Source organism: Triticum urartu, unplaced genomic scaffold (assembly GCF_003073215.2).
Source record: "Triticum urartu cultivar G1812 unplaced genomic scaffold, Tu2.1 TuUngrouped_contig_5106, whole genome shotgun sequence".
NCBI lineage: Eukaryota > Viridiplantae > Streptophyta > Magnoliopsida > Poales > Poaceae > Triticum > Triticum urartu.
The window spans coordinates 1-15,329 of record NW_024115753.1 but is presented as its reverse complement, the minus strand read 5'-3'; the positions used below and the strand labels follow the sequence as shown (position 1 = coordinate 15,329).

The following is a 15,329-nucleotide window of genomic DNA, read 5'->3' as shown; positions in this document are numbered from 1 at the left end:
ACTCCGCTCGTCCGCGGGTATCTCCCCGGCCTGCCGAGGCTGCGCCTGAGGCCGGCCTCCCCCTGCGTCAGCGCGCTCAGGTGACTGCTTGCTGTCTGCTTGGGATGCTCTGGATGCCCTGTCTGCTTTATAAATGGCTTTGCGTTTGTTTGGGATGCTTGGCGCTAATTGCACGCGAGATATTGGATGTTTAGCATGAAAGTGTTAGCCGGGGAAGGGATTGAACGGACGCAGGCGTTTCTTACTTTGGATTATTGGTTTGTTACGGCCTTATGGATGGTCTAGAGATAAGTTCAAGTCAGGTCAGATTTAGGCTTCTCCGGAAGCTTGGTATAGGACCTAGAAAATGCAGGTGGCGTTGGCACTTCACTTGTGGGTCGATTGTTTATTAAGTGACACCGGAGTTTGTGAGGAACAGTGCACATTAGTTAATGCGATGAATATTTTCTTGTCAGTATGTTTTCGCCTGAGCATGCGTGCTGATTCCTACGCTGTATTTTAGATCATCCACAATTGAATTAGCAAAACGTTAGTAGGTTGATGTATGCCAAGTTAGTGGATTGATGTTGCTTTTGTTCTTGAGTTACAATGTTTCAACTTTCAACTAACATGTTAGTATTTTTGCAGGTCAAACAATTTTGTTCAAAGGTGTTACATCGCAAATATTGAGGTTGATGTTAGCAATGTAAATAAGGAAGAGGAGGCTTTCGATGATCATCCATCATTACCGCCAGGCTGCTCTATTCCAGTTGTCAATATCCTAGGAGATGTTCTAGATTCTAGTCCTTTTCCACCACATGATAGTACTCAGCACCATGCCGATTTTGAGGAGCTGCCGGTATGTATTTTCTTTCCTCCACCATGGTCTTCGTCAAATAGTCTTGTTTTGTCGTCTACTGACAGTCTGTTCATAATTCAGGTCTTATCTGAAGGAGAGCAACAAACATTGGCCGCCACTCCAGCTCACCCTGCTGGACTACATGGTAAAGGCATTTTCATGGCACCATAGTTGGATTATCTTTATATAACTGTTTACACTTTACGCGCTAAGCCATGCAGTTAATAATTAATAATGTTGTTCCTTTTTGAGGAATATGGGTTCATTAACCAAAGTATCTGCTATTGTAATATTTCATAATTTGCAGCTGATTAATGTTTTCAGTTTTCAACTCCTAGTATGTGACAAGCAGGCATACCTACCCCTAGTGATTTTTTTAATCTTTTTACAAAAAAATTAAAATAATTGATGGGCAAGCCTCCCGGCAATCCATCTATCATGGAACTTAATACCCCTTTAACATCATTTATGCAGCTCTCTATGCTAGCTACTTGTTTGGTAACCTTGTGGAACAGCTCTGGAATTTTGCTTGGCCTGCTGCCCTGGCAATTCTTCATCCAAGCCTATTGCCTGTGGCTATTGTTGGTTTCTTCGGAAAGGTGCCCATCGCTGTGCTAAATTCAAGAGATGTTAGTAGAATCAACAATCTAAATTATTTTATGATTTCCAGCTCTCAGTATTTCTCGGGGCTCCAATAGTTGGCAAACTTATGGATCATTTCCCGCGAATACCCATGTACACAGGATTGAATGCTGTCCAGGTACTTGCTTTATTTTCTCTGCTTTCTTGCATTATGGGCAAAGAGAATAGATTGCTCTAGATTATAATTTTATGCACAATGAAAAATAGTTTATGCCAGTTTTCTTCTCAACCCGACTATTCAGGTGGCCACTCAGTTAATATCAGCTGCAATGGTCATATATGCTCTCAAGAACGCGGGCCGTACTTCTACATCAGCTTTGCTTCTCAGGCCTTGGTTCATTGTGCTAGTGATAGCCGGAGCTATTGAAAGGCTTGCAGGATTGGCACTAGGAGTTTCCATGGAGAGGGACTGGGTTGTGCTGGTATGGTTGCTAATCCATATTTTGTTTTGCAGATTCTTTCCTATTTTTTTTCAATGAAATGCATTCCACTCCTAAAATAGCAAGTGTTAGTGATTTAGCAATGGAAAGCTTGCAATTGTAAGAAACACTTAGGAATTACAAATAGCTTGTTTTCTTGTCGGTTTTGACCAACTGTATGGCTCACTGTTCTTCTTTCTCTATGAAGTTAGCAGGAACAAACAGGCCTGTTGCATTAGCTCAAGCTAATGCCATGCTTAATCGACTTGATCTTCTTTGTGAGGTGAGATAGTCCTACGTCCTGACGATATAGAGCTTGCATCTTTTTAAATTTATGAAGACTTCGGGAGATGACAAGAATGTCTGTTTGGTGGATCTTGTTATCTTATTATTCTGTACTTTAATCACAGCATGCAATCAATTTTGAGTGGAAATTATAGTTGCATAACATGCATAACCATTTTGGATATCGCAGACCGTTGGTGCTTCAGTTTTTGGCCTTCTGCTCACCAAATACGACATAGTAACCTGTTTGAAGATTTCCTCTGCTCTAATGATATGCAGTTTTCCCATTCTGGTATACCACATATATCTTTAAGCTGAATCTTGAATCACCAGATTTAGCATACATTAGCATACTCACAAGATGCTGTATGGTCTTTTTAGGTTATGTTGGGTCAATTAATTAACAGCGTCTCTTGTCATGCGCTTGATTCCTCGAGAACCCCCAGTGACGAATCTATTTGTGCTGATCTATTGGATGTCCGCAAGATAGGTGAGGAAGTTTTTCTTAGAGAATGTGCAAAAGCTTTGCCCATGTTACCATGAAGCAGAAAATCAAGTAATATACTAGAGTCCAGGCACGAAGTGTTTTTTCATCCATTTAAAGGAAAACCCAGCACCAAACGTAGCAACACATCATAATGCCTAATCTCACAGTGGATCGTCCCAGTGAGGAACTTAGATCAAATTAGTTATTTAAGTTCAGTTATATGTGGATGTTCTGATATTCTCTCTACCATTCAGTTCAAAATGGCTTAAGTTCTATCAAGCATGGCTGGAATGAGTATAAGCAGCAGACAGTTCTACCTGCAAGTGTAGCTACCGTGTTTCTAAATTTCAACGTGGCACTTGCTCCTGGCGCGATAATGACTGCATTGTTGATGCATCGGGGTATGTTTCCCTTTCCCAGCTCAAATTTATCAATTTCAGAGAAATGTCTACAAATTAGTAACAGCTGTTTAACAGGTATTAGTCCATCTATCGTCGGTGCTTTTAGTGGATTGTGTTCTGTTATGGGTCTTGTTGCAACATTCATCTCCTCAAGCCTGGTGAAAAGAGTTGGAATTCTAAAGGTTGGATCTATACCTTTTTCCCATGTCTACACTATTTGTCACAATTGATGCTAACTTACCTCAATTTTCTTTGGTGCATACTGTTATGTTATAAATACCAGGCGGGAGCAGCTGGATTGATATTTCAAGCTTCACTCTTGTCAATTGCTCTCACAGTGTATTGGGCTGGACCCATCTCACAGAGAACACCTCTGCTCATCTTCCTCGCTTCCATTGTGAGAACAAGACCTTAGCTACAAATTACCCTTCGATTAAGAGTTTGACGAGTACAATAGACTAAACATTGCGGCGGTTTCCTGTTAATTTTCAGGCATTATCTCGGTTGGGGCACATGTCTTATGATGTTGTGGGGACACAGATCATCCAAACAGGAGTTCCTGCTTCAAAAGCAAACCTTATTGGAGGAATGGAGGTTTCAATTGCAAGCCTTGCAGAGTTAGTCATGCTTGCTATGGCTATAATTGCAAATGACGTCTCTCATTTCGGCTTCCTGGCGATCCTGTCTGTATCGTCGGTTGCTGGGGCAGCGTGGATGTTCTGTCGGTGGTTAGGAAATCCAACGGATGAACAGAGGGAACTTTTCATTTTCGATCCTCATTTCCAACTTCAAGCAACGTAAGTTCTAATTTGTTCCATCAGCCCATTACTTCATGAAGAACATACCAGTGCCCAAACACATTTGACTTCCATACTAGAGTTTCACTACCAAGTGTTATGTCATTAGGGCTTCATACTTTATACAACTGTTTTTCCAGTCAACCATCCTAAAACTGAACTGTTAGCAGGATCATCAAAGTAAAAGAAAAAATGTTATGTAGTCATGATAACACGTGAATATCAAATTGATATGCAAACAAATGTTTATGATTCAACTGTTAAGGTGGCAGTTCAACATCCCAACAGACCTGCTACTGTTACAAATGACACTTACGTATAGCATTCCCATCTTATCTCGCAGATAAAAGCGGGAGCAGAGCAGTGGGCGATCGAGCGCCCAGTTGGCTTGCTGCCGCTTGTGCTCGGAGTCATACAGCATATCCCCATCTCTTGTCTTGCAGATAGAAGATGCACCAACCAGACGCATGCTTGGACCCGGAGTCGAAATGGGGCTTGCGCTGCAATGATCTGAAGATGTTGTACAGAGTTGCTGTTACATCTTTGACTGAATATGACACACACTTAGGAATTAGACACAGAGACACCCATTTGTTCGTTGTAGTCTGAGCCACCCAGCAGAACTCAACTTGTACATCTCATTTTCTTTTCTTTATCCATCTGCTGTATAGGTCTACTATCAGTCACATCGTTGCCTATTCTTGCTGAGGTAGAACGAACGTGACCATCGCTAGTTGTAACAAAATCAGTAAGGTTTCGTTCTTGGATCTGGTACCTGCACTACAGCTGCTACCTCCAAGAATTTTTCTGCTTCCCGGATTTTGGTGCGGCTGTGTGGAATTACTGTACTGTCTGACGATCCTGTGTGTATTAGTACTTGTGGGCTCACGCGTTGTACATGCCAGCGAGTATATATAAAGTAGAAGTGTATAACTACAAGGTATGACATTAAGCTGGGATGGTTAAGAGGACAGTGGTATCCCGAGCCCCCTCTCTCGAAACTATCTTCTTGATAGATCTCTGAAAATTGGTTAGGGTTAGAGATCCTCGGTGGTCCTACCTTCCTCTTGTGGCTCGAGGAGCTTCTGGTGCCGGCCATGGTGAAGATGGCCGGTGATGGCAGAGAGTAGCGGTGGTGGTGCTTCCTGTCAGCACTGCCCTAACCCTAAATCGGTAGGGGATGTAGGTGGGGGTGTACGGCGTCACAACGAACCTCGTGATCCGAGCCGCCGACCCCCACCTTTTTATATATAGTGCAGGTGATAGGGGCCCGTCACCCATAGTGGGTTGAGCGCCCCCGATCAGGGCGCGAATCTGAGGGCCCGGTGGGCCGTTGGGCCCACACGGTGGAGATCATCCTAACATTCTTCCCCTTGATCTCAACTTTTACTTTTGACCTTATACTTTTACTTTACTCGTTTCATAACAGATCAATACATAGAACATGTTTCATCGTCACAGCTCAATTGCCGATAGAATCAGATAGCCACAACGTACCTCTTTGTTTTAAAACAAATTCTTTAACCTTGAGCCCTTTTATTGTCCGGAAATGTTAGACTATACCATAAAACCCATGTCGACTATGTGTTCTCTGAACACACAGGCCGGTAAGCCTTTAATAAGCAGATCTGCAAACATTTGTCTGTTGCTTTTATGCTTCAAGCATTTCTACATAATTCCGGACTTTCTCCTTTACAACACATAACAGTGTGTCAGTGTGTTTGGCATCAACACTTGACTCGTTATCATAGGAGCGAAAAACTTTAAAATGGTTATCGCTATTGTCAACCATTATCAACTCCGGGTACAGGTCTCCTTAACCATTTTGCCTGTTCCCCAGCCTCATATCAAGCTATAACATATCTTTGCATCACATTGATGATAATTGTTTCATTCTTTGGAGCTTTTCCACACAAAAACCACCAAGTGTGAAAGTTAGCGACAATTGTGGATTTCGCTATACATTTCACAAGTCTTGTCTTTGTACTCACAATCTTTTTAGAGCACTTATTTCTTTCAGCTTGAGGCCGATATCTTTGACTCCATTCCATTGATCTATATATAGACTGGACATTGCCAAAACAACCCGGTGAATTGTGTTAGGGTAATATATTGAGCTTCCAACAGCTGAAGCATATGGTACCATATCCGTTTTCAATCTTTTCTCATCAACTTTTGGAACATCATAGTTTCCAGCTCCATTACCCTTGACTATAAGAACAAGCGTAGGTTTTCTCGCATGCATACTTTAGAGACCTTTCTTAGCATGTCCATGCGACATTCCTAATACCTGATTTTATTATTTTCTTAGTGAATCTCGATATTTATAACGAGAGACACTCTACCGAGAACATTCTTTTGAACTTTGAGGACAAGAACCTTTTTTTTCTTTTTCTTCCTGCAGCATATTGACATCACCACTAGCAAGTAGGACGTCATTCACATGCACTGTAGTAGGAAATGAATTTCCCATTCTATAAATTTGCATGAATACAATTGTCCTCTCATTTTCTTTAACCCAAAATAACATCTGATTCTTTTAACTTTAAATGCCACTGTCTAGAGGCTTGCTCTAGTCCATAAATGACTTCTTGAAGCAGTATCACGTGCGTTCTTTACTTTCATCTGATGTAAATCAGATCATGATGTCGGTCATGACGTGCCACTAACACCCATTGTAATCTGTTCATTCTCTTTGCACAAAATCTTTCGATTTAAGTCGCGCTTTACACCTTTACGTATTTCCTTTGGAGTCACATTGACCTTATAGACCCTTTACAGCCTACTGTTTATGCTCCATTGGAAATTACTTATGAGTCTCAAACATTGTCGGGATTCACCAATTTTATTTCATCTCACATAGTCTCTTATCATTTAGACAAACAGACACTTCTCTAAGCTTGATTGAGCGCTTTAAATGAGGTGAGATCAACCTCCATTTGAATTTCACTAACATAGACTTTATAGTAATCAGAAGTATCTGATTTTCTCATTCCTTGAGACCATCTGTGTCTCAGGTACTGACACTTCTTTCATATGGGGCTGTTGATGCTCTGTCATTGCCATGAGGCAAATTTAATTCTATAGTCTTTCATTTCCAAGAGGCAATAGGTTTTACAAGGACCTATATCACAAGATCCATGTTTACTCATTCATCCTTTATGGAGCTGACAACAGGTGTTGTATAGGTCATACAACATGCTCCCCCAGATTACTCCATCTTCACTAAAAATGGCATATCTTTAAACTTTATAATTTGGGTTTATTCTGTTAAAACTTTCTTTTTTATGGCACTTTAAACACCGTCTTAGTATTCCTTAGTCTGCTTTCGGAACTGTAAAAGATCCAGAAATACAACTATTCCTTTTCTTTAGGGGTATTATTATGACCGTCGTACTCCCCCAGATGATCACATTCTTCATTAATGGATATCTCATATTTCTTTATCCCCTCGAAATGTGGTAAGAACTTTTCTTCCACAATTTCGGAAAACCATTCACAACTCTTGTGAAGTGAGGAAACTTTGATTATCCACTTCATTTATCTGATTACTTCATACGTAATGAAGTTATCTGTTAACTGGTATGGGAGTACTTTTTCCTTATTCCATTTCAGAAACTCAACTGAGTTCTTTATCATTAGTATTTTTGCAAGACACATTTGCATATCATTCTTATCTTTAGGTTCGTCTGTAACTTTTTTTCTCTTTGGATTTATTGAGTGCTTAATGACCGTTACACATAAGGTGTACGGTTGATACTAGGAAAGCATAATAGGTACTCCATACTTTTCTCCCAGAGTGGGACACATTAAAAGCACATGAGTCATCATATCTTTCTCCTGTCATACATGATAAGTTCTTTGCCAAAATTTCTCCTGACATATATGATTTTTGACATAATACTATGTCAACTTTACCCAGTTACGCGGGTATTTTCCCAGACTTTCCCCGCCATGCGGGTTTTATCATAATCCTCTTTTCCTGCTATGCGGGTAATTCCCTGTAAGGAACATGAATGCCAGAATTGGCTCTTTTGACTGCTTATGCAATCATTAAATTCAGAAATAAATCCGAACGCTCTTTGACACACATGCTTAATCCGACATTGGTCAAATTAAATACGCATGTTGCTTATTTCATCTCAAATCGTGTTGACTGAAAAATCTTCTTTATATAGAATACATGAAAGACATTCGTCAACCAAGACTCTCAACGATCTATCCGTTTTCTTTTGTTGGATTAATATCCAATAATTCTTTTCTTTTGAAGCCATTCTTAGAGAGAACATACTCCCTCACGTTATGACCTTTCTTGGTCATCTTTCGGGTCACAAGTACCCAGCCATTCGCTTTCACGAATGAAAGCATGAAAAACTTTTAGTCTGAGAAAACTTAGCCAATAATCAACAATAATGAGCAAATAACCCTACGTTGGTCTGGTTAAAAAATATGCACATTAAACTTTTTTTAAAACTTTCTTTTATATTCTAAATCACCGTTGTGGCAGAATTAGAATAAAACAACATCCTTCTACATTAATTCCATATCACCGTTGGGCGGAAATAGAAATAATGCATATAACTCATAAACAATGTGATGATAGTATTTTTATTAAACAACTTTGCTAAGAAATAATCATCATCATCAACTTTATTGCACCGAGAACAAGAAATATACTTTTCTCTAGCTCAAGAGCATTTCTTGATCTTTATCAATTCTCTGAAAATTGATCACTTTGATACAAAATTTATTAAAGATAAGACTCATATATATAATTATAGTACTATTATCATCAACGTTGGTCAGAAAATAACAATACTATATTTTGACTTTAAAACAAATATCTTTCTTTTGTCATAGCAGAAACTATCTGCATCTTATTTCACCCACAGGGGAAAAACATTGCTAAGAACAATTCTTCCAATTAAATTTTTTCGTTGGTTCCAATTTAACTTTATAATATCCTGTTAGAGAGAGAGAGAGATGTGAGCAGAGCCCTCATCTGCTCCCTTGCGCCGGCGTGGATGTGAAGGCGGCGCCCCTGCTGGCCCCTTTGCCGGCGTGCGCGAGCACCTCTAGGGTGAACGCGCCACCGTCAAACGGCTCAGTGGTGGTGCCCTTTGCCCCTGTGGGGTGTGTTCTTCTTCCAAACGGCTCGGCTTGCCGATGCCCGTCCGGATCGAGAGGAACGGCGCGGCCTTGTGGCGGCGCTCTTTGCCGGCGAGCCAAGGCTCTGCTCCGGTGATTTTCTTTGCCCTGTCTAGGGTTCTTTGTGAGGGGAAATGCTTCTGTGATTTCTTTGCTATGTTTTATTTCTACCCGAAAAAAAATCTAACCCAAAACAGGCTCTGAAACCATTGATAGATCTCTGAAAATTGGTTAGGGTTAGAGATCCTCCGTGGTCCTACCTTCCTCTTGTGGCTCGAGGAGCTTCTGGTGCCGACCATGGTGAAGATGGCCAGTGATGGCAGAGAGTAGCAGTGGCGGTGCTTCCTGTCAGCATTGCACTAACCCTAGATCGGTAGGGGATGTAGGTGGGGTGTACGGCGTCACAACGAACCTCGTGATCCGAGCCGCCGACCCCCACCTCTTTATATATAGTGCATGTGATAGGGGCCCGTCACCCATAGTGGGTTGAGCGCCCCCGATCAGGGCGCGAATCTAAGGGCCCGGTGGGCCATTGGGCCCACACGGTGGAGATCATCCTAACACTTCTACGTTCTTTTTAACGCTAGCAAGATTATAATAGCATCAATTTTAGTACCTAGTCCCAATGCAAAACCGGAAAGGGTCAACATTTTCGACAACAAAACCGAAACAATTTTTCTTCTTCTCCAACACGCATCCAAATGAGCGTCATCTTGTATTAGAGAGAAAAAGGTCAAGATGATGCCAGATACAAACAACAAAGGCCAAAGGGCCATAAACAGACAACGAAAGCCCTAGGGGCTACCTTTAACAAAGAAAACTCAAAGAAAGGAAATAAAAACAGACTACAGCGGATTCCTGATGGTGATGCATCAAATCACTCCATTATCAACACTATGGCTTAAGAGAAAATGGCGTGGTGCCATTAAATGTGACATTAGAAGTCAAGATATGCATCACTCATCAGTTTCAACTTCCAAAGACGAATATCATAAAGCCCTTCTTTCGAGTTAAGAACACACAGAACAATTTATACCATCTCTGAAGAATTTATCTGTATTCGTATGTCAGAGTGATCAAGCCAAACAACATCAAAATAGTGGCAATGAAACAAAAAAAAAACTGGGTCCAGAGTTGGCTCTGATCGTCAGACAGAGGTCTGCATTCTGCAAAGTAGCTATACAACAGTCTACTTGATGACCTCGAAAAATAGAAATTCAGGCTGGAGCTTGCAGTCCTTGAAACGTTCTAGCAAATGCTCCCAACTATCTTCTCTCTGCATGGAGGAAGTTCACACCAACAAATCAGCAAGTTAAGAATAAAATGGCTACAAGAAAGAATACAAGGCCTTGATCAACACCCAGGAGTCACGAGTAACTTACCTCAACAGTCTCGAAGCCATATATGACCCACTTGTCCTCGTCGCGAGCAAAGCAGAGGTAGCGGTCATCAGCATAGCAGATCTGCAAGAGTTTGGATTGCAAGCTAGCATAAGAAGGATGCTAAATTGCACTGCATTTGCAAGGAGTGACTATGCTTGCATATGTAAGCAGGCAAATTAAGTAACCAGAGCATTAAACCAACCTTGCAATAGGCATGTACTAATACTCAAAGCAACAGAAGAGTAAACAGAGACAGAGAGATAGGAAGTGTGCATATAAAAGGTTCTGCAACCACTCCATGCGATTTGATGAGGCCATTTCCTATTCGCTATAAAGGGAGGGAAAATAATGCAAAATATACTTGTGAGAGCAGCAGACTTTAAAAGGTCTAACCAGTTTACCTACATATGATACTTCTTCAACCGTTCAATCAATGGAACGTTTATAAAAAGAACTCAGCGACGTAAGGATCACACAAGCTATTGATTCTTGCTGAAATTCTTCTGTCGAGTCTTCTAAATATCTTGATATAAGTGAAGTAGGCAGGAAAAAATATGCCACAGATAGGACCATTCGAAAACTTGCAAATATCTCTCCAACTCCAAGTACGAACCAACTCAGATATGATGTATCATAGTTTAAACCTTCTATCCACTTCTTTAGACATAGCAGCAAAATGCCTTGTCAATGTAAAATAGGCAATTTGAACCAGGTGACAACGCCGTTTAACCATGATCCGTTTTGTTCCACAAAAGTAAGAACCTTGCTTCAGTCTTAGAACAATACCAACTTGGCCTCCAGTAACAGTCAAGGAACAGTAAATAATTAGCAACACAACTTACAAAAGGTCATGAACGTCAACCAATACAAATAGCTCATTGCTTTTTCTCATTTCAGGATTACCTTAACATGAGAATTAAATGATAAAAATATTTGTTCAGCTCCATTAACAATTCAATTTAGGAAAATAGAATAGTTTGCTGTGCACGTACCATGGATGTGACAGCATACATAGCTGCAGAATGAGCACTTCTGCAAAAGAACTCAGTGTCAAGGGGAGACGTGATGCCAGCCAGAACTTCAGATAGTGTGTCCTGGCTTTCACTGCCACCCAGCCAGTTCAAAACTGCCAACGTGATGAATATTTGTTGGTGTAAACTACTGCAAGCTATGATGTATGAATAAAATAAAAGCCAACTTATAATTTGAGACAATTAGCGTTACCTATTGTAAAGAAGTGTGGTGTGTTTGCAAGAAAAAGATCAATATTCTGCAGACTTCCACAATGGTCGCATTTGTTGTCCTCGCGGAACTGTTCATCCAATAGAACCGGAAGCTCTGCAGAGGACTTGATCTGTACAAGGACAATTAAAACCTCTAGTCAATATTTCCTACTTTCTAGAATACTCTTGCGTCAATATCCACCTATACAATGTTGGCTAGGCAGAAAACTATTGCATACAGCATACCTTTGCTGTTTGAGGTGAACCGGCATCAAGTTTATGGAAAAGTGTGGTATACAGGTATCCACCGGAAGACTTCCCACAGCTACAGCTGATTTGAGCATCGAATTTGATCCCAAAAAGATAATGTGTTGGGCATATGCAATCTCCGCACGTGATTCGGTTCACTACATGTCTCTCGGTCTCCTTGTTTTCTCTAAAACGCGAACAAGTTTCTGACATATGCAATTCAATGAGAATTGTGGCCACAATCTCAGAAGCAAAAGTTTTCCCAACCTGCGGAATTGATTCACCAGGAATTCAGGATTACTAATTGCGTGCATGATCATATAGGACAGACGCAGAATGCAGTTGTTTTTAGGTCAATACTTTACACACAACGTAAAAGAAACACAACAGCGATGCAAAACACAACAGAGCATACAATAACAACATACTCCCTCCCTAAAGAAATAATAGAGCGTTTAGATCACTACTTTAGTGATCTAAACGCTCTTATATTTCTTTACGGAGGGAGTACCTAAATTCGCCCATTCTAGTGCATATACTTGGTATCAATATTCAGCATGCATAAATATACAGTAAATAACAAGAAAAAACAATTAATTCTGGTATGAACTAGGACTGTTTCCCTCTGTGGAGTGTAAGATACCGCATCTATGTTTTGTTGAAAACAGTTGCAGACCTCCAAAATGACCACAAAGTAAGAAATGAACACATGCAAATAAAATAAATTGAAGGTAGCATCAGCACCGAACTGGATTACATCCTCTGCTTTCACGTTGTAATCTAATTTCAATTAATTTTTGTTTAAACGGTCTTGCAAATATATGCAATGGTGATTAAGGTCTAACCTTTTCATAAAAAGTGCTGCAATCTACAACTCTGCAGAGAAGAGTCTTCATGTAAGTCAGTACAACATCGGTTAAGTGGTGGTCGTTTTTCTCCCAAGAAGAGAAGATTTCATAAAATTGCTGTGCAATGCAGGGATTATCAACTGACGGGATCCATACAAGTGGCCCCATCAGAAGTTTATCTCTGAAATGCCTCAGATTGCACAATGACTGCACACATACAAAGGAAATTATAGGCTGGTTTTTCAGATTGCCCAATGACAGGAAGACATACATAGGAAATTATAGGCTGGTTGTTAAAAGATCACATGACCAGATGCGAGTGTCTCTTACCTGTATGATTACACTCAAGATAGACAATTCTTTATCAGCATTGTTCTTGTGGGAAACAGTAAGGCTTTGTTGAGAACTGGAGGTGCTTGCCGTTTCCTTGACAGAGTGGCCAGAAGTTCCTGTATTATGAAATTGTAAGAAGTATTAGTGACATAACAGAGCATATTTTATATTGTAAAACTGAGAGCATGCAACAACATATTTGTTAGTTCAAACAGGTATTTTCCAAGAGGTTAGATTGAATGGAAGTTTTCCTTTGGAACTGAGTGCGAAGTGGCCTATAGGAAAAGAGGACATCCTAAGGATTCAAATCCTACATACCAGATAACTTCTAATAGAATATTACACTGTAAAAAACCCTCTAATATAGTAGTACTCAAAATTCGTAAGGATGGAAATCCTAATAAACTACATAGAAATTCCTCTGAATCAAGGAGGCATAAAACAAGCAGGCTAGGGCAATGCCAGGTTTAGATCGTTGAGATATAACTAAATTATTTGTTACGACAGCAGAAGAACAAAAGGCTCCTGGAAAAGTCAATGTGACATGAGGTAATACAAATTCATTGGGCAGCGCAGGAATTTTACCGCATATAATATCAATATTGGCATCAGCAAATCCAAGACGCCTGGTACCAGGATGATTTAGATAAAAAGGAATCCGTTTCTTCAATTCTATCTGCAAAGATGGTTATCAGTTAGCACACAATATGGGCAGTTGAGCGAACATATGGGCATATATAACTATAAAAACTAATCACGGCAGATGTTAACAGACCCATTGGTATGATCTTGCAAGGGGAAGAATGATTTCACGATAGTCCACAACAGTAACTTGAAGAAACTTTAGCCACAATTTCTCTATTCGAGAACAGCACTCCTGAAACTGCAATCAACAAGCAAGCCAATCATTAGTCTGATAAACATCACTATAAGCAGAACAGTGAACTAAGGAAGAATGCTAAATTGAAACCATGCCATATGTATAAGTGCTAGACCTTAGTGCTAAGTGTATCTTTAGGCAACATCCTCAGCTTCTCCCTGATGCTCCCAAGGATCTCAGATCCTTCTCTGCATTTCCTTTGTCGCATTTCAGTGAAGGGCTCTGCCTGTATTCCAACAGATGGTGAAAGCAGCAAGGATTCAAACATATCCTGCACCCTTGGTAAAAGGAAGGTGTCAGACTGGCGGCTGAGAGTTATCCCAACCAACGAGTGATCATCCTGTGATGTATTCTCATAATATACTGGATCTATAAGTGACTGCAGCTTCCCCCAGAGCTCATCTCGGTGCTTGCTGCATATGTGTTGCCAGAGCGAACTAGTGTCTGAAACTTCTTGCCATCACAACGGGAATTGAGGCAAATCCAAGAACTCCATGACTCCTGATTCTTGAGAAAGCGCGTTGCATCAGAAATGGTCTTTGCTGCCGACTTGTCGATTCCATCATAGTGCGCATGCAGCGTGTGAACCGTCACTGATACGACGTGTTGGCCCTGCGGTGCATTCTTCATAGAGGACCAGTATAGTGCAGCCACAACTATGATCTGCTTGAGCAAGACACGGAGCTGCTTCTTGACATAAGATACTCTGGCATCAGAATCTGCCCCAAGAGCAGCCATGGGAGGTATGTCATCCCACTTGGGGTCATTCGGCGTCTCGATGCGAAGTGCCCGGCGGCACTCTCTCTCCGCAGCATCAAAGTTATCCAGGACGAACAAGAGCTTGGCGTGGAACAAGGCAACCATGAGCGAGTGGTCGAAGTTTTCTGCCGCTTGAGACACGGTGGTGAGCGCGCGGCGCAGAAGCTGCTTCTTGTCCATTGCCGGATCGAGGGCACGGACTGGTGCCAAGTCGATGTACGCGCGGAGTAGCTGGGCGCGCGGCGAGTAGGGGTAGGTCTCGGCGAGAAGCTTTGCTCGCGGTCTCGTCGGCGGCAGGCCCCGCCGAGATTGCTGGCGTCCAGCAACTTGGCGGCCTCCAATGGCAGAATCCTGTGGTTGATTCTTTCCGCGAAGCGCTCCATCGAGATGCTGGCGCTCTTCACGGCATCGCGCCTTCTCTCCTTCATGCTTGAGTCCCCGCTCATGTCGTACACCACGTTGTACAGCGCCGGGTCGGCTTGGTCGTTGTTGGCGACCGTGTCGAGCATGCGGAGAAACTCCTTCTGCGCGTCCTCGAAGCGACGGCAGTCGGCGAGCGCGTCGGCGTGGTCGGCGTTGGTGACGACGCAGCTGGGGGCGAGCCCCGCCGCGGCGGGGGAGGGGGGGCGGGGGGGCGG

At 41.7% G+C, this 15,329-nt stretch overlaps 2 protein-coding genes across 5 annotated transcripts; one reads left to right on the top strand and one right to left on the bottom strand.

The window, feature by feature from the left end:
- Positions 1-4,684, top strand: LOC125528784 (solute carrier family 40 member 2, chloroplastic; the record flags this gene model as incomplete). Its single annotated transcript, XM_048693222.1, is given in 14 exon segments — positions 1-80; positions 628-838; positions 920-983; positions 1,313-1,437; positions 1,509-1,598; positions 1,723-1,902; positions 2,108-2,182; positions 2,375-2,476; positions 2,566-2,674; positions 2,926-3,072; positions 3,148-3,254; positions 3,356-3,469; positions 3,565-3,869; positions 4,213-4,684. Coding segments are annotated over 14 exon segments (1,713 nt in total), but the record flags the coding sequence as incomplete, so codon positions are not given.
- A 5,336-nt stretch (positions 4,685-10,020) lies between these two features.
- On the bottom strand, positions 10,021-14,506 carry LOC125528785. 4 transcript variants are annotated; one of them, XR_007292473.1, is made up of 11 exons: positions 14,048-14,505; positions 13,828-13,935; positions 13,638-13,728; positions 13,050-13,168; positions 12,717-12,926; positions 11,869-12,138; positions 11,624-11,753; positions 11,392-11,525; positions 10,801-11,194; positions 10,400-10,480; positions 10,021-10,293 (listed from the first exon to the last, which is right to left on the bottom strand). XR_007292473.1 is itself a non-coding variant. In XM_048693223.1 (10 exons), the coding sequence occupies exons 1-10, from the start codon at positions 14,198-14,200 to the stop codon at positions 10,207-10,209; spliced, it is 1,383 nt and encodes a 460-aa protein (XP_048549180.1). In that variant the 5' UTR covers positions 14,201-14,506; the 3' UTR covers positions 10,021-10,206. The 4 variants fall into 4 exon arrangements, 1 of the variants encoding a protein (XP_048549180.1); XR_007292471.1 differs by having other exon boundaries at positions 10,801-11,525; XR_007292472.1 differs by having other exon boundaries at positions 10,805-11,525.
- Positions 14,507-15,329: the final 823 nt, after the last annotated feature.

Bases quoted from the DNA above. Each gene is read 5' to 3' on its own strand.
- LOC125528785 (XM_048693223.1), bottom strand. From the start codon at position 14,200: ATGTTTGAATCCTTGCTGCTTTCACCATCTGTTGGAATACAGGCAGAG. The intron at 12,139-12,716 runs GTTAGACCTTAA...TCAATTCCGCAG, and splicing joins GCAGCACTTTTTATGAAAAG to GTTGGGAAAACTTTTGCTTC. The intron at 10,294-10,399 runs GTAAGTTACTCG...TCCTCCATGCAG, and splicing joins ATGGCTTCGAGACTGTTGAG to AGAGAAGATAGTTGGGAGCA.